Below are 23,983 nucleotides of genomic sequence, written 5' to 3'. Positions count from 1 at the left end.
AATTCCGAAGTGACCCTTTCGTATTCCGTGAAGGTGGATAATCGTTACGGCATACAGATTTTTTAAATATACGAATTAAAGATACAAACACGTCAACACTGCGTAAATATGACGTCAACGCTGGCAAATTTAACGCAGGCTTAATCTTTAATATTATTAGTGGATTTGTTCAGACAAATGGAAAACCAAATTTGTAACCTATCACCACTGTATAGAGTGAACCACTGGCGTCAGGAGTTCTTTTCAGAACTTCATGTTTATATCATGCCCTGAAAGAAGCAGCAGCTAAAGCGGGTTTCATAACAGGCCAATAATATCGAGGAATTCGACGTCAGCAAAGGGAAGATCGAGACGACTGGGTGCTACACCAACAGCGTCACGTCAATAAAACTGTAACCGAGGAAATTCATCCGAATACATTTGCAAATTACAACAGCTTTTGGTGCCCAGGATTAGGCTGAAATCATCTTTTGGTCTTCCCATGTCCTTATTTCCTCTTGATTTATACCGAAGAACATACTTTGGAGATCTGCTATTTTCCATTCTGTTGCGGTAAAATATTTCTTTTGTCACCGACTATTCCTTCACCTCTTCGTATTCAATGACATAAAAGCCTTTCGTATCTTTGGTTTTCTTCCTCCGTTTCTCCGTCTCTGACTTAACTGCATGGCAACCAGACATGAACATGGCACCTAAAATAATCACAAAGCAACGTCATGGTGGTCAGTAACAGTAGGCTGTGTAAAGTCGTATCTTTTCGTGTTTAAAATCTAAATGCAACGATACGTACAAATGTATGCCATGCTCTTTCTCCTCTCTGATTCCTGTTAATTTCTATATATCGAATGGAACGTATAAGGACTAAGTCTGGTTCCTACTGACAAGTGTACGACCATCTATGACATGCTGCGATGAAGCATGAAATGTTACGTGCTCGTGGCCGGAACTGGCGAGTTCACGTCAAGCGAAAAGAATTTAATGTCACTAGCAACACATTCATAAGTTGTCATAGCATGCATGTAAACATCTCAGCGAAGTCGGGATTATGCACTGGAATTTAATTTCACGGTGAGAAGAATCGAATACTAAACGTGGAGACTACACCCTATTTCCTACAGTTTTCCCACAAAAATATTTGCAGACACAACGAACTGGCTCAGGTTCGTGTCCAGTGACAGACTTTTTGACACTAGCAATGTTGAATATTCGGCTTCTGTTATCATAGTGTTAGTTATGAGTACATTTCAAAATGTATCCTCTTAATTTAGGTCGCGGATTCAAATCCCGACGAAGTCAATGGATTTTTTAAATTGATATAATCTTTCCAGTCGCACTACGGCCCTTGGGTCGATTCATCCTCTAACAGAAATGAGTACCAGGTATCTTCCTGGGGCAGGGGGTAAATGGTGGCCGGCGCGTAAGGTTGACAACCTCAACGCCATCTGTGAGCCAACTGTCTAGAAAATGTGGGAGTCTCGTCGTCTCACAACCCTATGGGCTTCCATGGCCGGTTACAGGGATAATTTATCCTTTTTTTTTACCTTTTTTATTGCTATTGGGGTGGGACTAAGTCCGTTGTACTGCGGCCACTTCTGGCCTATTGTACCAGCCCTAGATGACAGGAGAGGATGATTGTGGAGCAGTTCATGGAATGAAGATTGGCACGGGAAACCGAAGTACTCGGAGAAAACCTGCCCCAGGGCCATTTTGTCCACCAGAAATCCCACTTGACCAGACCCGGGATCGAACCCGGGCCACCGCGGTGGGAAGCCAGCGACTAACCGCTTGAGCTATGGTGCGGCCTTTTTTACCGTTATCCTCTTAATTTTGATATATGGCAGTTGGAAATATACATTCAACACTTAAAATATTATAAAGGCAAACATAAATCCAAACTTTAATTATAGTGTTCAATCCATCTGAGATCTTGATCAGAACGACCAGATTTCAATGACATTCTGAAGAGTATAAACCTGCCATTTCCTTATTGACTACATGCAATATAAAGAAACGTATGTATATCGGTAAGGCAATTAGACATATGAATATTAGAACCATGTAACTTCTCAAATAATATTTAATTTGATATAACGTCCCAGCTATTACGTTTGCGCTGCCTTCAGTAACCAATTTGTCTCTGTACTGTCCTCAGTTTCGCGTCTACTGCAGTCTTTAACTCTGCATAAGTTCTGTAAGAGAGTGTGTGGTGTTGCCTCTGGTACGTATTGTCCAAAATGGCATTCATGCAGTTGTGCGATGGCATGAACGTCAGAGACAGGTTGATTACACCTCACAGCTATTGGAAAGGTAAGGTCAAGGCTAGCCATGCCGTAACATTTGCACAAGACGACCGAACGGTCTAAACTCGCACGAAGTTTCGATTAACTCTACCTCAAGGCAATGTCTCTATGCCGGAAGCGACCCGCACAACACGTAATTTGGCCCATGCAAGTTATTCAGTATGCAAACCGGAAATACATCTCCATCCACAGAATGGAACAGTCGAATAGTGGATTCTGCTTCATAAATAGAGCTGTACAGAAACAGAAAATACTGCAAGACGCGTTCGTCAAAACGCGATATAAACTTATGTCTTATATAACCCCGATGAAAGCAGATGTAATATCGAAGGATTGAACTTTTTACAATACCCGGAGACCAACATCTTCACCGGTCATTTGAACGTAAGTTCCTCGTGAAGATGAAACACTTTCACGACCCAAACCGATGGTAACCGATATTTTCTGCGTGTCCATACAGCCGTCGCTGGATACGGAATGACGGATCGACAGAGCAGTAGAAGATTTTCAAAGCAAACATAACATACGTAAAAGCACTTTGTAAGATACGAGGTTTTCACGGTGGTGACTATGAAGAATGCCATCTTCTGGGATTTGGCGTAGTGTAGATATTGTGTTAACCGACGTTCCTCCGAAACGTCGGCATTCATACGTAAAGCACGCCTGAAAGTATATTTTACAATGAATAATTTGCATGTTAGTACAGGTACGTACTATAACTAGCATGGAAAATCGTTGGCAATGATACTACACTCACTACCATATGAGACTTCTACTGGTACCAGTGATTACAGATTCTGCCCACATTTATCTCTTGACAGCCACTTAACAATACAATGGGATTCTAAATTATTGTTGGAAACCCCGACAATAATTTAGAATCCCATTGTACACTATACCGAAGAGGAATGAATGAAGGAACAGTTACAATCCTTGGATAGACTTGAAAGGATTCTGACGATGGTGTATACTGTACTTCTTTTGGCTTACTTTGGACTTCACCCATCTTCTGGTATGTAAAAGACAAAAGACCACGACGTTTGTCTCCGTCATTGAGACTAGCTCTTTCTAACGGGCCCAACTGAGTAGGTTTATCCTTCCCTATCCACCTGAAGACGGAGACAGATCCAGTCTCCGAAACGTCGTGGTCTTTTGTCTTTTACATACCAGACGATGGGTGAAGTCCAAAATAAGCCAAAAGAAGTACAGTTACAATCCTTGTACCACGAGCATGATATGTAATTTTTAAAATTATGTTTACGGAATATCCGAGGGGAAGAAGAATCCACTGGGAGGTACAGACGAAGGAAAGATAACATTAAACCGGATCTTAAATATAGCGTGGGAGTGTGGATCGTATGGAACTGGCTCAAGGTAACGTCTAGTGGCGTGCTACTATAAACAAAGTAATGAATTGTCTGGTTCATAAAGAGGACCAATTTTTTGACCAGCTGAGCGACGGACAGCTTCTAGAAGAGAACTCTACTCTGTCGATTTGTTATTTAGCTAAGAAATGTTAAGGATATGCAGTGAAAAAGCCCAGATACATTCAGAGGGCACATTCCAAACATCCAAAGGCAGGGCAATTTCAGTTAACGTGACCGACAATATTAAACTAGTTTAAATAGCAGCAAGAAACCTCTGTTTACATGGGAACTCATAGGATGAAATTTCAGTTATATTTCTGTCGAACAAAGCGTTTCACAATGTTGAGTCTATTATGTGTTGTTCGTAACTTTAATCTTTCAGTTACAAACAAAACCACATAATGACATGCTTCACCAGGATTGTTTCCGTTCTTTAGATTTCATCATTCCCTTAAGCTGACGAATGTATTAAAGTACGAAGGAAATCTTAATTTCTTATGTTCTGAGGTCGAGTTCTGCTATGTTTCGAACCCACCTTCCTGACCCATCACCACCATTTCGCTATCACCATTCACCTTAAAGCAAATAAATGGGAGACTGTCCTACAAGAACTTTCAATTTTCACCTCCACACTCGTTTGCTGTTAACTGTTTGCGATATGTAAAGAACACACAGGTTCGAGACTGACACCGTTACCTTCTGTTGCATTTGTTAGCACGTGTTATTTCGGAATGTGACACGCGGCAAACGCAGTTCCTGAATCGAATTCAATTTACATATTCAAGAACTATCAACTCCACGGAGTAAGCAATTGGGTAGTTCCAAGGTTAGAGGAAGTATTTTTTTATTGTTAGTGGGGTGGGACTAGTCCCTTGTACTGCGGCCACTTCTGGCCTATTGGACCAGCCACAGATGATAGGTGAGGGTGATTGTGGAGCAATTGGTGGAATGAAGATTGGCAGAGGAAACCGAAGTACTCGGAGAAAACCTGCCCCAGCGCCACTTTGTCCACCACAAATCCCACTTGACCAGACCCGGGCTGCCGCGGTAGGAAGCCAGCGACTAACCGCTTGAGCTATGGCGCGGCATTACAAGAAGTAGAACAGTTCCGTCCCTTTTTTGTGGGGCATCCCTGGGATGTTAGGCATTTAGGTGTAAGCTTACTGATAAAGAGCTCTGGGAAGGGGGTTTCAGGCAATCTTTCTGAATGCTGTATCCACTTCCTTTGCAGTATCACAATATTAATATTATCCAAATAGTTCTTCTCTAATAGACCGCGTCTGTGGTCAGAGTTTCTGGCTACAGATCCAGTTCGATTCCCGGCGCTATCAGATTTTCTGGACCAGTGATTGAGACTAGCTCTTTCTAACGGGCCCAACTGAGTAGGTTTATCCTTCCCTATCCACCTGAAGACGGAGACAGATCCAGTCTCCGAAACGTCGTGGTCTTTTGTCTTTTACATACCAGACGATGGGTGAAGTCCAAAATAAGCCAAAAGAAGTACAGTATACACCATCGTCAGAATCCTTTCAAGTCTATCTAAAGCTACGGAGTTTGTTTTTTTGTTGGTTTTGTTCTTCTCTAATGTTTGCATTAAGTTACTGTACGAATAGTTCAGATTATCGTATATTGCCTTTCATACGTCTAAATTTGTCGCGTTTTCATCAGCTCGAAGTACTGATAGGGTTCTAGCAAAATAGTTTCCACAAAACTTTCCAGGCATGACAGAGACACTGCAATGCATGTAGAAAGTCAGAAAGCGACTACAGTACCCTGAAGGCGTCCAAACGCACAAAAGATTAAGTTATCCCTGTGCTTCAGCACAATGACAGGAAGCCGTACGGGGAATGCAGATAAAGCTTCATGCAGTTAATAATTTCCGCAGTAAAGGGAAGTAAACGGTCAGCATTATTTCCGAGGAAAGAACCCACGGAAGCTGGTTGACAGGAGGTTGGGCTGGGCCCAGAGCCAGTCTAGACGCGGCGGTGAGAAGGAAACCTGGCTTTTCAGATGAAACAAATCAGTAACACAGATTAATTTTTGCGGAACTAAACGACTAGTCAGACCTAGCAGCCAACATTTATACTCATGAAGCGGGTGGCACCACTGGCCCACAATGATCACATTAACAAATTTTACTAACCCATCGGCTTGGAGCCGCGCCACAGCTCAAGCGGTTAGTCGCTGGCTTCTCACCGCGGCGGCCCGGGTTCGATCTCGGGCCATATCAAGTGGGATTTGTGGTGGTCAAGTGGCGCTGGTGCAAGTTTTCTCAGAGTACTTCGGTTTCCCCTCCCAATTTTCATTCCAACAATTGCTCCACAATCACCCTCACCTATTATCTGGGACTGGTACAATAGGCCAGAAGTGGCCACAGTGCAATGGACTTAGTCCCACCCCACTAGCAATAAAAAAACCATCGGCTTCATAGAAGCAAAATAATCTGATCTTTGCTTCCGCTGTATAAAACAATAAATCATACGAGAGTTCATCGTTTAAGATTTCAGAATGTCATCTTACATGTGTTATTTTGGCCAATGACACCATTTGCACAACTACATACCTCTTTCTAAAAGAGCTGTTCTTTAAAAACCGAGCGTCGTTATGACGTAAAAAAAGCAGTAAGATTTTATGGAACTCGAAAGTTCATTACAGTATTCACAAGAACCTTCCGCTGGACCCTATCCAGCACAATTTCAATCGAATACCTCACACTCAATTTCCTTTTAAATATTATCCTTCAATCTATGCCTATTTCTCTCAAATGGTTTTCAAACTAGCTTTTGTGAGCCTCCCTCATCTCCCCAGTATATTCCTATGTCTCGCCCATCCGATACACACCTTACAGTTCGGTGAAAAGTATAAATGATGAAGTTCCCATTATGTCATTTTCTCCATCATCTCTCCTATACCCTGTGTTTGTGTTGTCCTGTGTTTAGGTGGAGGCAAACAGAGGGTACACAAGTGTTATGTGATTCTCAGATTCTTGGCAATATCGACAGGGTGTGCGTTTGCTGTGAAGCAGCAACTGAATCTTTAAGTATTATTTACACGATTTAGTCAAATAATTCTATTAGTTATTTACACGAATTTAAGTTTTTCAAAGGGTTAAGCCATTACAGATGGGCTTCCTTCATTCATGACTAGTGATCCTTCTGTCGTCACACACGTCCTGACTGATCTGCTGCATAACCACAACACATGCTCAAGTCAGTGGCCGCTCGATCGCGGTAGTTACAACACTCATCTGTCCTCCTCTGAATCTTTCCAACCATACTTAAAGTTCTCTCTGGTTCATAAAGTTATCGTCATAACGAACTGACACTCTTTCATGTATAGAATGTGCTTTTAATTTCTTATTGACATGGAATGATTTGAACAACATAAAAAAGCGTTGAAATACATTTTTAGTATGAAACATATTCCTCGTGTCTTTTAAATTGTTGCATTATTGACGGATACTTTGATAATAAATAATTCTTTCATGAATTTCACAAATTTTCACATCATCTGATAATCAAATTGGGATAACACGTACTGTCCTACTTTGTTATACTCTATCAACAGAGCAGACACGTTAAAACATCATATCATCATCTCTACTCAGAAGGCAATTACATACAAATTACATACCACTTACACCCGTTCAATCTCTGTTGCCACTTCTGAAGCAAAATAAAGTTTCTTTTACCTTTTCCTCTTCCTTGTACATGTTTTATGGAATGTCCTGTACAAGACACATACAGGCGCCACGAGCTGCGACCACGCTAAATAATGATCGATTCTCCTACGCAGGAATAGTAAGGCTACACCACTGGATGAAAGACCCTTCCAACTGGGCTGCGGAGAGGCGTCTACGTGTTATTGACGTATTACAAATACTGGGAGTACGTAGGCCCTATTGTATGTGTAAGTGGAGAGCCCCAGCATTAAAAAGAGAAGTCACAAGAGATCCAGTTTCCCAGATAGGCAATCTTTAGACAAGGCGTCTTTATGATGTTTATCTAGAACGTATTTTTACCACAAAGTCCTAGACGTCTATCAAGCCGGAATTCCTTAATACAAACTAAATTATCCAAGCTCGAAAAGGCCGCGCCATAGTTCAAGCGGTTAGTCGCTGGCTTCCCACAGCGGCGGCCAGGGTTCAAACTCGGGTCTGGTCGAGTGGGATCTATGGTGGATAAAGTGACGCTGGGGTTGGTTTTCTCCGAGTACTTCGGTTTCCCCCGCCAATCTCCATTCCACCAAATTCTCCATCTACATAAACACCCGGAGCAGGTACAACAGGCCAATCAGTGGCCGCCGTGCCAAGTGGACCCAACTGGACTCCACCCGCCCCCATGCGAATTAATTAATTAATCCAAGCTCGAATGATACCTAAATGGATTCAGTAAATGTGGCACATTTAATTCTAAAGAATCTGGAAGTTCGTTACGAAGAATCAGCATCGCAACGCAGCCAGTCCATCCAGGTCTACTTCATCCATAAATTTAATTTATACTGAGAGGTTTATCTTCAGGAGTTAAGTTCACTGGACAGCTAATGCAAGAAATCAAACAGCTCTCACCCTTCTATCTTGCTTCCAAAGGATACATAAAAAAAGTAATACATATGTACTCGTATGTATACATCTTGTCCTTAGAATAAAAGTAGTTGAGACAGTACAGTGAAAGTTTTCACTTTTCCTTTGGCTTCTACGTTTGTTGCTCTATAAAATAATGGAAAACAAAGTTCCAATAGGTCTACAGAATTTCACAGACATCCTACTATGAGCGGTCTGATACTTAAACCACTATGCCAGGAGCCGAGACACAGCAATTGGAGGATGAGTTCACAATGGAAACACTAACTTATAAGTGCGTGTATACTTTAAATATAATTAATTAATTTTGGATGATGGTGCTAATGGTTACCACTATCGTCATCAATTTCATCAATCATCACTTAACACACTTGATAGTGGTAGCTTCCTCCAACTTCCAGACAAGTTACCCAACAAACAGAACATTTGTCACAATCGTGTTACTACTACAAATGTCAGCATAGTGAACAGACGACCGAAGAACATTGGTTCGATCCTCGGCCGGTACAGAGTTTTTATTTTCACCATAGTGTCCAGAACACTCTGGGGCCTACGCAGCCCCTTCCAATGGGAGGCAGAAACTCTTTTTCACGGGGGTAAAAAGGGGCGTGGCTATAACACATCCCCATACTCCTTTACGGTGTGGTGGTAAATTAAGCACAGGGACAACTTTATCATTATCTTCTTCTCTAATCTTCTGATTACCATGGACAACAATAAAACGCGTTTACTGATTGCTAATGCACATCTGCAGAAGCAAACAATACCGGTCCAATAAGATCAGTATTCCCAGCTGTCCGGGGGGGAGATTATAGAAAGAGCAACTGGCGAATAGGGTTTAAGTCCCATAACAGAACCAAAATAAGCAGCATGGTTTTTTTTTGTACGTAGAAACAGACGAAATTGAGAAATGTTACATAATTAGTGATCTTCCACTCATTCCTCCACTTAATGCAGTAAATGTCTGGCACGAAATTCCAACACAGTACAATAAGAATCTTATCGTACTTATCTGCGAATATGCAACACGAGCAGCAGCCATTTGTAGTACTTGTTAATTCATTACATAACATAACATACATATTCAGAAATGGTAAACTACGTAGAGCACCGGCATGAGCAGGCAATTCCGTTTAATGTNTCTTATCGTACTTATCTGCGAATATGCAACACGAGCAGCAGCCATTCGTAGTACTTGTTAATTCATTACATAACATTACCGGCAGAAGTATCGAGCATGTACATAATGTCGCATAATTATTCATACAAAATAAACATTCAGCACAAGAGTTACGGCATATTCAGAAATGGTAAACTACGTAGAGCACCAGCGTGAGCAGGCAATTCCGTTTAATGCTACTGGAAGTACGGCAAACATAAGGATGGAATGCCAGGACCTTCAATCCTTTTGTTGTCAAGACACATTTCATTCACGCCAGTACCTGGATATGTTAGGAAAGTACGATATATCTAATATTCAAGATGCTGAACTACCAGGCATCTGTTTCTGCCGACAATATTGTCCTTCTTCCTCACTGGGCACATGAGGGACACAACCTCTTGTATCTATTGTATTTGGTGATAACCGCTATGAAGGGGAAATGCAATACTATTGCTTCCAAATTCCCAGTATTACACAGTGTGTTGTCACGTTAAGGCAGGGTCTACACGAGCGCACAAAACGCGTCCGTTGTAACGAACGTACTTTGCTGAGGACACCACAGTTGCAGAATGCGGTGCGTAGTTTTTTGTCTGCAATGGAGCCAGAAGAAAGCGTAGCATTTGCCTCTCTTGTTTATTTCTACAACGGACGCATTTTGTGCGCTCGTGTAGACGCTGCCTAAAAGCATTCTGTATGGCCAACAACCCCACTCGCTGCGCGATGTCAACGCAAAATCTGTGACATCTTCCTCGCCACGCAGCGATGCTTGCCAACACATGGCAGGCACACAGACACGCTGTGCTGCTATGACCTCCGCCGGTTTCGACAAAGCAGACTAACTATTACTTCTCGGCTCAGTTAATATTCTGTACATTTTTTGTTTGTATTTCTGAACACACAGAGGTTTGTAACATATGTTTTAAATTCCGGATAAATAATACAGACATTCTGTATATCTGATGCTACTTAGCGAGCATGGCAAAAGCTACTCACCCAAAGGCACGGGAATGCCTGGCGTGGGTCCGTTCGGAGACGTGGGGTGAGGCAGACCCGCTGGTGACGACAGAGAACTCGGAGGGGACGACTTCTCGCTCAGAAGCGACGCCTCGGACGGGTATTCAAACGTCGTAGTGGCCGCGTCGTCGAATTTAATTCGGAGCTACAAAGATAATACATTACTTATAGATAAGAGGCATACAAAATACAACGAATTTTTCAAATATATAGCGGCCAGCAGTCGTATGTCATTTTGCTGAGGCTAGCATGATTTTGGATGGTGCGTAATTATCTCATTTTAAAACGAAGTATACGTTTCCGGCCGAGTTATTTTTAAGATAAACAGCACGGAAATAATTACATTGTTTATGTCTTATTAATGTCTGAAACTACGTGCGTATCATATTGTCCGTCATCAGCAACACACATAATAACAGGGTATTTTAGCCAGTCAATTGACATGTAAAAGTCAACGCTCTGCAAGAAATAAACTCTGAATTATTCCTGTCATTGAATTCTGGACTTAAAAATGAAAAGATGTGATCTGAAGAATCTTTTCTTTCATTTGAAATTGCGGAGTCGAGTAATGACAAGACTTGAAAAAATACGAAATAGACTGTTGCATGCATTAAATCGTATATGGTTGCAGACACAGACGCGCGCGCGTGTGTGTGTGTGTGTGTGTGTGGGGGGGGGGCGGATTCCCCAATGACGTTTGTCAAGAAAAGGGAGTGAAGAATGTGCCATGACATGCTAAATTAGAATTCGACTTCTAAACTGAAAAGAACCCCTACAAATCCAGCATGGTATCTTAGTTTGCTTGCTACCAACTGTCGACTGCATTTATGCCAGCATAAAGCAGCGGGTCTGAAGCAAAAACTTGTCGTGGCTGCATTCAGTTTAAATATCATTCTGACCTGGATGTAACCAAACAAGTTTCACGAAACCATAATTGTACATATTGTTTTGTATGGATGCGAAACTAACCCTAAGAGAAGAGGCCGCGCCATAGCTCAAGCGGTTAGTCGCTGGCTTCCCATCGCGGCGGCCCGGGTTCGATCCCGGGGTCTGGTCAAGTGGGATTTGTGGTGGACAAAGTGGGGCTGGGGCAGATTTTCTCCGCAATGACCCTCACCTATCATCTGAGGCTGGTACTACAGGCCAGAAGTGGCCGCAGTACAAGGGACTTAGTCCCACCCTACTAGCAATAAAAAAACCCTAAGAGAAAAACACCGATTAAATATGTTGTGAATAAAATACTGAGGAAAATACCTGTACCTAAGACAGAGGAAACAACACGACAAGGAACGTCATTACTTTTCACCAGTTATCGTGGTGATGAATTGAAGCAGGCTGAGCAGACCGGGACATGCACTTTGGCGAAAACTTTGAAGGGAAGAGACTATTCGGTAACCCGGGCGTCGATGAAAGATTACAAAATATTGTATGATATAGGCTGGATTCATCTGGCTCAGTGGTGGGCTCTGCGAACATGGTAACGAACTCCGTACGTTCCATACCAGACAGGAAATTTATTGACCAATTGGGAGCCTGGGGCCATCTGAAGACCGTCTCTGCTCCACGGCGTTAGCTAAATCAGATGCGCACGTTTCGAAATAAATAAGGACCTTCGATCAATATGCATATCAAAACATTCAGGACGAATTTCATGTTACCTCGTGGCTTCTTATACTGTCCATGATAAGCGATAAGACGCGAGACGTCATTAAGTTATCGAGATATGTCACTATTTATAATACGCATTGCTCCTGTCATGCGTGTTGTCTGGGGTACAACATGTACTGTTCTGAAAGGAATTCGCTCATTTTCGAAATGCAACTGTTTAATGTCCCGCTATGTTTGGCAAAGAGAGAATAACAACAGGTCTACGACCTCACCCGTCATGCGAAGAGTTCATGCATGAAGGACCAACTTAATGAAACAAATTTCGTTTCTCTGTTACTTAAAATTATTTCATAATTACCTTTCACATATATTACACCAGAAAGTGGCATCATGTATGAACATACTTGTATCAACCCAAGTTAACATTGATATCCTCTATACCCTTTAAAGGCTAGGTGTTTCGCAGTGAAACCATCCGTGAATTCCTCCTCCTTAGCTACTGACACAGCGATTTAAATAACAGACCACCCACAGTGGAATGCCTGTACGGTCAACGTGTTCAAAATTCATGGTCATCAAACGTGAAACAACATATGAAACAAAAAGTAAATTTTAAGTTAATTCATTCTTCAAAGTGTCAAATGCACAAGCAAAATAACTCACGACAGGAATGCAACTGCTACGCCCACACAGCGGGGGATTTGCAGATAATACTGAGGCACATTTCTAAAACAAGAGATGTACGTACATACTTCGAATGCTTAAACGCGGACAACAACCCCATGAAGCCGATCCCATATTAAAGTAAATATAAAAAGTGGCGGCCCGGGTTTGATCCCGGGGTAACTGTGACGTTTTTATCTCACAGGTGGTAATGACGCCATACTCGGTGAAGTTGTCCGAATCACGGCTGTGTCTTTGGTGAGGACGCATCATGGACAAGGGATGCGTTGGGACACCTCCTCGTGGTCCCTCCGGGCAACGACAGCCCCGTTCCGGGGCTGGCGGCTAAGTTCCGATAAAGGGCGATGGCTTTATGACCGGAGCCTCCCACGCGGCGGTATAATGACTCTTGGGTTTCACTACGATGTACCCGGAACGAACGCGGGAGAGCGCTCCTATGGAGGTAGCTTCGAATATTTGAGTTGCCTCCCTAGGGTACCAATAAGGTGCCGCAAGCCTCAGGGCTCAACACCCTAAAACGGTTTGACCAACCCATGTGGAGGGGTGGGAATGGGGGAACTCATAAGTTACGCCCAGGGGCGACTCTCTCATGTAAGATGCACTGGTCGCAACCTCATGACCAACTGGCGCCGCACTCCCATTAATAATCTGGGATACCCCTCTGCCCTCATCAGGCACTTTTGGTCCTGGAGGCTTGTGAGGGTTTCATTTACTACAGGACCAAACCACCTAAGCCAAGGTGGGAGACACTGTGCTGACGGCTGCATGGCATTGGGGTCGTAATTAGCCAGTGTCCTGAACGATCCCCTCGGGGTACCAGACAGCACCCCGTTGTATTTATGCCTTCCACCCGTATGGGGCGCTGCGGGTGGCGACCTTTTAAATCCCCAAAACTCGTGGGATCAAAATGAAAGGAACCAAAAACAAAACCGGTCGTAAGGACCTTAAACTGAAGAGGGACCCCCCTTCCAAGGGGATCCCTACCAGACATGCTTCAGCAGGGTGCTGGAAGCTCTGGTGAACCACTATGGGACCCAGGTTTCAAGGAAACTTATCCTGAGGACAAGCTTACCGAAGATGACCAGAATTCCATTTTGGAAGCACTGGGAGAGGTTACGTAGGACTCCAAAGGGAGAACTACCACACCTGAAATCCTTTGGACTAGTGGGAGGTGCACTTATATATGCATGTGCATATATCTGGTCAATGGCTCACCAAAGACTCTGACAACCCAGGCTGGAATCAGGGGCCAGGCTGAAGACTACTGACGCCAGGAACCTGCCCAAGCCTGTTAAAGTGGATCGCCGGATTAGGGACTAAGTTGCCCAGAATCAGGAAGAGCTGCTGAAATGGATTGCAGACCTCAATCCAGGACTTCATACGGAGAACTGGTGGGTACTAGATAAGCAATCAGAGTCGAAATGCCAAAGGCTTATCTTATTCATAGACCGGGACTTTATACTATTATACAGAGGACCGGTTACAAAATATTCACAGGGGACTGTTAAGGTGCTGAATGATCCTGAAGATCAGCGCCGGGCAGAACCTGTGTCAGATATAGTATCATCCAACTCGGTCTCTGAAGGGGAAGGGGATGATGTACCCACTCCCTCAGTTGACCAGAAGAGAATATCTGATGAGAAGGAGACCAAAACGAGAAGGCTGTTTAATACAACTAAAAGAACAGGGCAGTGGGACACCTTCAAGGAAGCCCTTACCTGTTACAACAAAGAAATAAGGAAAGCCATGCGATCCTCGTGGAGGAGGCACTGCCAGGAGATAAATGATGTACCAGGCGGTGACAGACTCATGAGGATCATGGCAAAACAGACGAGCAACAAGGTCAGCACGATTAAGCTGCCTAACGGGCAGTATACTCAAACAGAAATGGAGACATTGAATGAATTATTCAGGGTTCACTTTCCTGATTCAAAATTGACTGATAATTTGAAAGACGGACAGGGTCAGCGAAACCTGGGCACTTGCCAAAGCAAAACGAACAGGACAGACTGCAACCTGGCAACAGTCATAATTAACCAATCAGATGGGCACTGAATACCTTTAAACCATTTAAGTCAGCGGGAACAGATGGAAATGTACTTTTGCAGCAAGGGGCAGAACTCTTAGTTCCACACCTATGCCTCATATATAGAGCCTGCATAGCATATGGTTTTATCCCCACGGCATGGAGGCAAGTTAAGGTGACATTTATCCCAAAGCCCGGAAACTAGATTACACCGAGGCTAAGGCTTATCGTCCTATCAGGCTGCCGTCTTTCCTTTTGAAAACGATAGAGATAGTGGATAGGCAAGTCAGGGACGGGGTGTTGAGGACATATCCTCTACACCGAAACCAGCATGCCTACCAAACAGGTAAATCTACCGAAAGCGCACTACATAATGTGGTAACACGCATAGAAAGTGCGATTGAACACAAGGATATTGCCTTAGGAGCATTCCTTGACATAGAGGGAGCTTTCGATGGAATCTCATTTGATATAATCAAACAGGCCGCTGGAAACCATGGCACAGAGCTTGCAATATGCAGGTGGATCAGTGCTATGCTGGAAAGCAGAGCCATAGCTGTCACACTATCAGGAGAGATCCTGGGGGCGTCTGCGTCTAGGGGGTGTCCGCAGGGGGGGGGGGCGTGCTCTCGCCTCTGCTGTGGAGCCTGGTCGTTGACGATCTCCTGTGGGGACTTAATGATGATGGGTATTATACAGTAGGCTATGCTGATGACACAGCAATTCTTATAAACGGAAAATTCCTTTCGACAGTATCAAAGAGTCTTCAAATTTACATTCAAATTCAAAAAGTAAAAGTATCCCTGTAACAGGCCATGGAGGCCCACCGGGTTGTGAGATGTTGAGGTTCCCACATTTTCTAGACAATCGGCTCATAGATGGCGGCAAGGTTGTCAGCCTTACACGCCCGCCGCCCTTTACCCCCAAGAACATTCCAAAAATATTCCTGGTACTCATTTCTGTTAGAGGCTGAGTCCACCCCAGGACCACAGTGCGGTTGGAAGGATTATGTCAATTGATAACACCCAATGAGCGCATCGGGATTCGATCCGGCAACCTTCCGGCTTGTAGCATAGCGCATCAACCAACTACGCTATCGCGTGCCCCCGCCGATCCCATATTGGGAAGCTAAAATTCTCTGAGCCAGTCAAGATGTCCCTTACCTTTTGCGGTAACGGATGATTCGTCACAGTGCTCTATGGGAACTCACACCTGAGCCAGATAAATCCAGTCAACACCCCATGCTATATGTTTTATATACATACATTTCAAGGTGATTATCCCGCCTACGCCCGGCCTCCTAAATCATCTCTTCTTTATAGGTTTTCTAGCTAAAACTATGAACCCATTTCTCATCTCTCCCATGAGTGCTACATAAGCTACCCTATTCCCATCCTTGATTTCGTACCATCATTTGAAGAGCATAAATTATAAAGACCCTCATTATGCAATTTTCTGCATCCTCCTGATAATATAAATATACTCTCCAGCACACTGTCCGAATTCTGAACACTTCCCCCCAAACATCATTATTTTTTATCAAAGTTCTATAAGCAGTATTTAAATCAACATCACTGACACAAGAACATCAGGAAGTCAATTTTTATGATTTCTGTAGGTCTCTCTCGCGGTCCCCGTTATATAACATTAAGAGCACTTACAGAAAGAGTAAAATACAATGGGATTTGTCTGTGGAGGCCTACAACACGTAACATCCTGAACTCCCACGCTGTCACAAATACACAATTACACACAAAACAGCTGCTAATGCAGTTAGTATTCTATTTTAGGAAGTGGCTCGGGACATACACGATTGGCCCTCATGACTGTACTTAAGCCCTCTAAGTAACTAATTAAGCACTACGCCGTGAAGGGGTATGGGGGAGTGGATGTATAGATCCACATTCTCTTGACTTCGACACAAGCTGGAGGCGAGTGGTCATCTTCACGCCACGGCCGCTTTACCCCCGGGGAAAGAGCACCAGGTACAAATTGGATAGGAGGTTGGGTGACCCCAGAGCCGGTCTGGACGTGGAGAAAATTCTTGACCCTACCGGGGCCCGAACTCCGACCCTTCGGTCGTCCAGCTTATAGCCAATCGCTATACCGGCTCCCACTTAAATCATCGTAATACAGGAACACTTTCCATCCAGCAACTGAACAACAGCCTATATCCTAAACAAGGCGAAAGGTTATGTTGAGCGAAACTGAACTGTTCAAAATACCGTGCTGTTATGAGACATCACCATTCTGTTTAGTAGTGGTTTCAAGACTCGAACAGCCTAGGTAACTACGGGCCTTTGTGGGAATACCAATGGAAATCGCCAAAACACACATGCAGAATGAAGAAGAATACCATAGCAGGCACTGTAATACAAACTACTTAGGCGAAGGGATTCTGGATGCTAGAAACAAAGCTTTGGTGACCAACTTTTCGTATAGAACAGACAATTAAGCATACCCTCGCATCATTAATGATGCTAATGACTTGGGAAAGTGCGGAAACCAAATTAACAAATTACTTATGAAGTTCAAGGTTTTCACAGGATTGAGAATTTAGACTGTGTTTTGACACCGGGTAGTCAAAGGGAGAGCGGATTTATACCTTGAAGACAGAGGCATCAGGGAGATCTGAAACGTTAGTAATTACTAGACAATTTTTTCCTTGGCACTACAGCCCCAGTGGGCCTAGGCCTACCTCCATGAACTTCTCCATTCACTTCGGTTTTCTAGATCTTACACATTCGGTAGGACTCCTTGGGCGGGTGATCAGCTCGTCGCAAGGCCTCTGCCTGTACATAAACACAGAAAAACGCACACACACAAACTAAACATCCATGTCCTGAGTGGGATTCGAACCCACGATCCCGGTTTCCAAGCGAGTGAAGACAATACATGCCTTAGACCGCTCGGCTACCGTGACCGGCCAATTACTAGACAATGCGACGTCAAATTCCAGAAGACAGCTTAAATAAATAGCTCGTTTATGGCACTAAAAGTAGTCATTTCCCTCTCCACGAAAGGTCAAGGTTGCATCAGAATGTAAAGTACATCACAACGCTTGGGAGGGACAGGCAAGTCTCGGGTGAAAGTACCTGAGAACGTGGCCAGGCGACATAAGGCACGAGCCGGAAACAAGAAGACTCTTGTTTACAACAGGAAGATTCATGTTCAACTCAGGTAAATGACCTCAAGTGTCATTTTGCTGTTGTGTTTTGGAGTCCTCTGAAATATAAAAGCTTTATACAGAAGTCACTGCTTCGTAACGTGTCCAAGCTAAGGTAGTCGATGCCATATCAAGTTCACAGGAAACACACTCCATCATTAACTACACATGTCAAGAGCAAGAGAGTTTCTGAAGCCATACGGTTAATCGTGGCTTATGCAGCATTAAACAGCATTACTGTAAACATGACAATGAATAAAGGCTTTCAAAAAAGGTGGGGAATTTCTTGATCAGCAAGCAATTATTAACTTCTCACGAAGATCTCTGTTCCATGGAATTAGTTATAACCCATGAAAAGCCCAACTTTAAAAAGACCACTTACGAGACATAGGAGTACACGGAAGGATGGTGAGAGGATGTGGGCCGGATTCACCTGGCCCAGGACAGTGTCCTGTTGCAGATCTGTTGAGCACTATAATGAGCCTTCAGGTTCAATACCAAGCAGGGAGTTTCCTGCCCAGCTGAGTGACTATTACACTCAAGATGCATTCGGCTCCATGGAATAAAGGAATTAGGGCAGAACCGATTCTAAGGAGGCACATCAGCATATGTCGAGTCCTTAATAATTTAAATATGAGAAGAACAACTTTAAGGGCTGCTAAGTTGTAGTTTAATTTTCATGGAGTCTATTGTAGCTGCATACTTAATATGCTTAAACAAAGGTTATTTTTATGTACGTCACAATAAGAACATCAGAACATAACAAATTCACAGTATCTTCTGACAAACTAGGCTCGATATTATCGTACACTGTCATACAACCTCTTCCCACCTTTTCTTCTTTCAGAAGTTATAAAACTGATTCTGACATCTGCTTCTCGTTCTGTCTACATTTCTCTATCCTCGGGGATCATATGGGTAGGATAACGTATGAAATATACTATCATGCATCCCTATTTACATGTTGTATCCAAAGTAAATGATACTTATTTCCTCATCCTGACATCTTGAATTATTCATATTTCGTTAATTTTTCATACACCGTTAATTACTGATCAAAATCCGATATAATTCAGATTATAATTATACACTAAATAATAAGTGTAAACATACACTGTACAAATTTGACAGGCACGATCGGCAGAAGGAATTAAACAACACGCTGAAGTGTCCATTGCGATAAGGTCACATATTTCAAGCATTAATTCAGGCAAGTTAAAAAAAGAATAGGTGCTATTATGTAAAATTATATTGTGACGTGACGGCTGAAAGCCGGAATAGTGAAGCCAGAGCCAGGCGTCCGTTGACGAACAACGGCTATATAAACATTAGTTTCCGTTACAACATATATAGAGGGAGTACGCGGTAGCGTAGTTGGTTGCTACAAGCCGGAAGGTCGAGGGTTCAAGTCCCGATGAGGTCACTGCATTTAGATCAGTTGACCTAATCCTTCCAGCCGCACTAGGCCCTGAGGTTTCCTCAGCCTCTAACAGAAATGAGTACCAGGAATGAATTAAATAATTTGCCTGGGGATTAAAGCGCGGCCGGCGCGTAAGGCTGACAACCTTACCGCCATCTTTGAGCCAATTGTCTAGATAATGTGGGACCCTCAACGTCTCACAACCCTATGGGCCTTCACGCCTGGTACAGGGATAGCTTTACTTTTTTTTTTACAACATATACGAGTATAGTCATACAATTGCATACTTGTAGAAGTATGAATTCCAAGAGAAAGATCAGGTTAATCATGATCGAGAATACAACGCGTCGGTAAGCTTCGCGTGTATTAGCAAAATCATTTTCTAATCTCCTCGTTTGTTTGGAAGGCCAGTGCCGAATGCTGGGTAAACACGTCAGGTTACGTATGTACAGGGTAACGGTCCTCGAAAACCTTTCTTCATAAGTCTTAACTTATGAAGTAAGTGTACTGGAAGTACAGTATTCACATTCTTCTCTGCAGCTACTGTTGGGGACAAAATTTTTACTCTGATCAAATTTTAAAGAGTTATTCTAGAGATTCGGGTAGAAATTAATTAGGTAAAAATTTCGATATTGTCTAATTTTAACCAAAACTGGAACCTGTTTAAAAATTTTACTACAACTCACCAATACCAAATTTTATAAAAATTCATTCAGCGCTTTACAAGTCGTTTCAAACGACAGTCGGACGGACGGATCGAGCAATTTTATAGGCACTCCACAAAGTTCCGAACGCGCCCAAAAGTAGCTATTTCAGTAACACTGTAACCATGCACCATCTCGAACTGAACCGTGTAAATTACAGTTTCCTATGCCTCCAGTCTAATGTCTATACAGCTTACTAGAGATCCTTGACATTTTCTACTCCAGCGCTTCCCTTCTTATCTTTTAAATCCCCACGCCCTCTCTCGTTCCCAGTAATATTTTTTTGTAAGCGGACTTTATATAAATATTTGCATTATTTTTCATTTAATTAACGAAACTAAGTGCCGAATTTTACTTTGAATATATTACATTAGAGTTTCAATGTAAAGGAAAAAGAGATTTTGCACAACGCATGAACTGTTCACAGTATCAAAATACGGGAGACAAAAAGAAAAACGATTGAAAATATTCCGCCCCCCCCCCAAATTCGCAGTTTTTTATTTATAGACTCATTATTTCTACTGCACTTTCTCCGACTGGCAAGGAAAGTTCAACGAGTTGCTTCTCTGTAGACACTACTGATAGTTTGTACTGTTTTCTCAACCTAAGGAACTCTCGTCTAATGGTTTGCACTTTCTTTTATACGAACACGAAAATGAATCGTGATTAGGCCTATCTGTCAATCTTCCAACCGCACTAAGTTTGCGCTCAAGAATAACGGACTTCAAGCTGTATACCCGTACCAACTACTAGGCATTGTTCTGTTGCAAGTGCATGGTAGCTGTTCTTACTCTTAGAATGCTGTGTTCCCAAAGAGTGTTCTGTGAAGTGGAAGATTGGGGTTCCGCAAGGCGATTTATTACAATATAAATTTATAATCTCATTATTATTATTATTATAGCGACTGGCTACGGGCTGGACGACTAAGCGGTTGGAGTTCGAGCCCCGGTGGGAGTAAGAATTTTCACTTTTCCACGTCGTCCAGACAGATTCTGGGGTCCACCCAACTTCCTATTCAATGGGTACTGGGGGCTCTTTCCCCGAGGGGTAAAGCGGCCGGGGAGTGAAGCTGACCACTCACCTGCAGCTAGTGCCGAGGTCTAGAAAATATGTATCTACACATCCACTCCACCTTACGCCTTCATGGCGTAGTGCTTAATTAGTTAAGTACGGGGACAACTTTACCTTACCTTTATTATTATTATTATTAACTTCAGTTAAAAGGCCGCGCCGTAGTTCAAGCTCGCTGGCTCCCCACCGCGGCGGCCCGGGTTCGATCAAGTGGGATTTGTGGTGGACAACGTGGCGCTGGTGCAAGTTTTCTCAGAGTACTTCGGTTTCCCCTGCCAATCTTCATTCCAACAATTGCTCCACAATCACCCTCACCTATCATCTGGAGCTGGTACAATAGGCCACAAGTGGCCGCAGTACAAGGGACTTAGTACCACCCCACTAGCAATAAAAAAAAACTTCAGTTAAAACAGTCTTAATCTTGGTGCTTCCTCTGGCTAAAAATACCAACTTGAAAGGACGATATTAATAAACTGAAGCGCGTTTTTACCTCAAAGGTAAAAGCTTTATCAAGACGTGCAATCCCTAACCTAAGATCCTTTGCCAGCATATACGTGTGCGAAACTGGATTCACGAATTAAGCAGCAACAAAAACAAAATATAGAAACAGACTAAATAGGGTGCCAGATTTCAGAATTCAACTTACCAGTATCAAACCAAAACATACAAAGAATTTTATATAAAAAACTCCTTGCACTGAAAATTGCAACTACTGGCATATTAGCTTTCAAGCTTCATTTTTCGTATATATAAAACGTGATTTTGTTTCCAAATATGTGAAATTCTGTCACATCCTTCTTTAACATTTATTTACTATTATACTTCTTCGGGGCGTAGTTCTTCATACACAGGAATTGTACTGGGCTTTCCACAAAAATTTATCGAATGCGAGGGGGTAAAGTAAGTAAAGTAAAGCTATCCCTGTACCAGGCCGTGAAGGCCCATAGGGTTGTGAGACGTTGAGGATCCCATATTATCTAGACAATCGGCTCAAAGATGGCAGTAAAGTTGTCAGCCTTGTGCGCCGGCTTTGCTTTACTCCCCAGGAAAATTATTTAATTAATTCCTGGTACTCATTTCTGTTAAAGGCTGAGTGAACCCCAGGGCCATAGTGCGGCCGGAAGGATTAGGGCAATTTAAAAGAAATCCAATGACCTCATTGTAACTTGAACCCGCGACCTTCCGGCTTGTAGCATAGTGCCTCAACCAACTACGCTACCGCGTGCCCCCGTGCAAGGGGGTTCCTTGCCAAATTAAACTGGAAAGTACTGCTATAATATATAGCAGACATACCACCAACACTTTAAGCTTACATAAACTCACATCGCTGTCAATATTGTTAAGGACTAAAGCGTGCATAAAATATGACTTTTGACACTTACATTTTAAAGCAATTTTATACTCTAACTTCTCAAATTCACCGAAAAGAGCTCACACTACGAAGTAAAGCATTTCATAAGAAGCTGATATTTGCTCTGGTAGTCAAGAAATTGCCCGTCTTTCATGGAATCCGACGAATCACAGTTTGCATTTAACGAGAAGTCACAATAATTCAGAGTTTGTCTTTTGCAATGCACTATCCGTGTCCGGTGGTTGAAGTGTTACACTGCTTACGTTTTATAAGATGTAAAGGTAAAGTTGTCCCTGTGCTTAACTAATCAAACACTACGCCATGAAGGCGTATCGGGAAGTTGATGTATATACATTTTCTTGACCTCGGCACTAGCTGGTGAGTGGTCAGCTTCAAGCCAAAACCGCTTTACCCCCCGGGAAAAAGCTCCCGGTACCCATTGGATAGGACATTGGGTTCACCCCAGAGCCGGTCTGGAAGACGTGGAGAAAATTCCTGACCCTACTGGGACTCGAACTCCGACCCCTCGGCCGTCCATCCTGTAGCCAATCGCTATACCGACTACGTTATCCCGGCTCCTTAAAAGATGTATGATATAAAATGCAATGCAATTACTTCAGTAGGCCTACAATTTAACAAGGGTCGGGCGAAGTTAGTACTGGCGATATACGAAGATAACCAACATACACTGTACTCCTGTTTATTCCAATGTAAACCTACCGCATGGAATACGAATGACTGATTTCCGTGCCACATGATCCAGCCAACACATAGAACAACATATGAAATGCGTAGTTTAGTATAATTTTTTTATTGCTAGTGGGGTGGGACTAAGTCTCTTGTACTGGGCCATTTCTGGCCTATTGTACCAGCCCCAGATGATAGGTGAGGGTGATTGTGGAGCAATTGGTGGAATGAACATTGGCAGGGGAAAACGAAGTACTGGGAGAAAACCTGCTCCAGCGCCACTTTGTCCAGCACAAATCCCACTTCACCAGACCCGGGATCGAACCCAGGGCGCCGCGGTGGGAAGCCAGCGACTAACCGCTTCAGCTATGGCGCGGCCCGACGTCACCTACACATAGAACAGCATATGAAATGGGTAGTTTAGTGTAAATGTTGACCCCGCCTGCAGCAACCACTTCTCATTCTGAGCAGACTGGCGAGGTCAGCAACCCAATCACGTCCTTCAGGTTATGGCACAAATATGTGTGAACTGAGAAAGACAAAAAGCAATTACTCGTCACGCCACTGTTCTTTTTGGAGGCATTTTAAAACCAACTGACCTGACAATTAACGCCGTTTTTCATGGCCAACAACCCGTCTGCCATGAGAGTCTCCGGTGTTGGTAGTGAGTACAGGATCAAACACACATACAAATACAAAGTGACAATAAGTCATTTCATTGCGCTGCTTCGTATTACCTATTTCTTGATGGTCCCTTTACTCTCTGGTCTAGAAAACCGAGATTAACGGCTGTGGGAATCCGTTGCGCTGACCACGCGACACCCTCTATCCGCAAAAAAGA

The 23,983-nt window shown here is 43.2% G+C and overlaps 1 protein-coding gene across 1 annotated transcript in view; it reads right to left on the bottom strand.

Annotated features, from left to right (window-relative positions):
* Nucleotides 1-23,983, bottom strand: part of LOC111870382 — a 113,190-nt gene that overhangs the window by 7,830 nt on the left and 81,377 nt on the right. Inside the window, exon 3 of the mRNA XM_023862628.2 lies at nt 10,405-10,570. Within this exon, the coding sequence (XP_023718396.2) occupies nt 10,405-10,570 (166 nt within the window). The remainder of the gene's footprint in view (nt 1-10,404; nt 10,571-23,983) is intronic.

Source organism: Cryptotermes secundus, unplaced genomic scaffold (assembly GCF_002891405.2).
Source record: "Cryptotermes secundus unplaced genomic scaffold, Csec_1.0 scaffold1674, whole genome shotgun sequence".
Lineage (NCBI taxonomy): Eukaryota > Metazoa > Arthropoda > Insecta > Blattodea > Kalotermitidae > Cryptotermes > Cryptotermes secundus.
The sequence above is the reverse complement of the archived record's forward strand: the minus strand, read 5'-3'. Positions and strand labels throughout refer to the sequence as shown.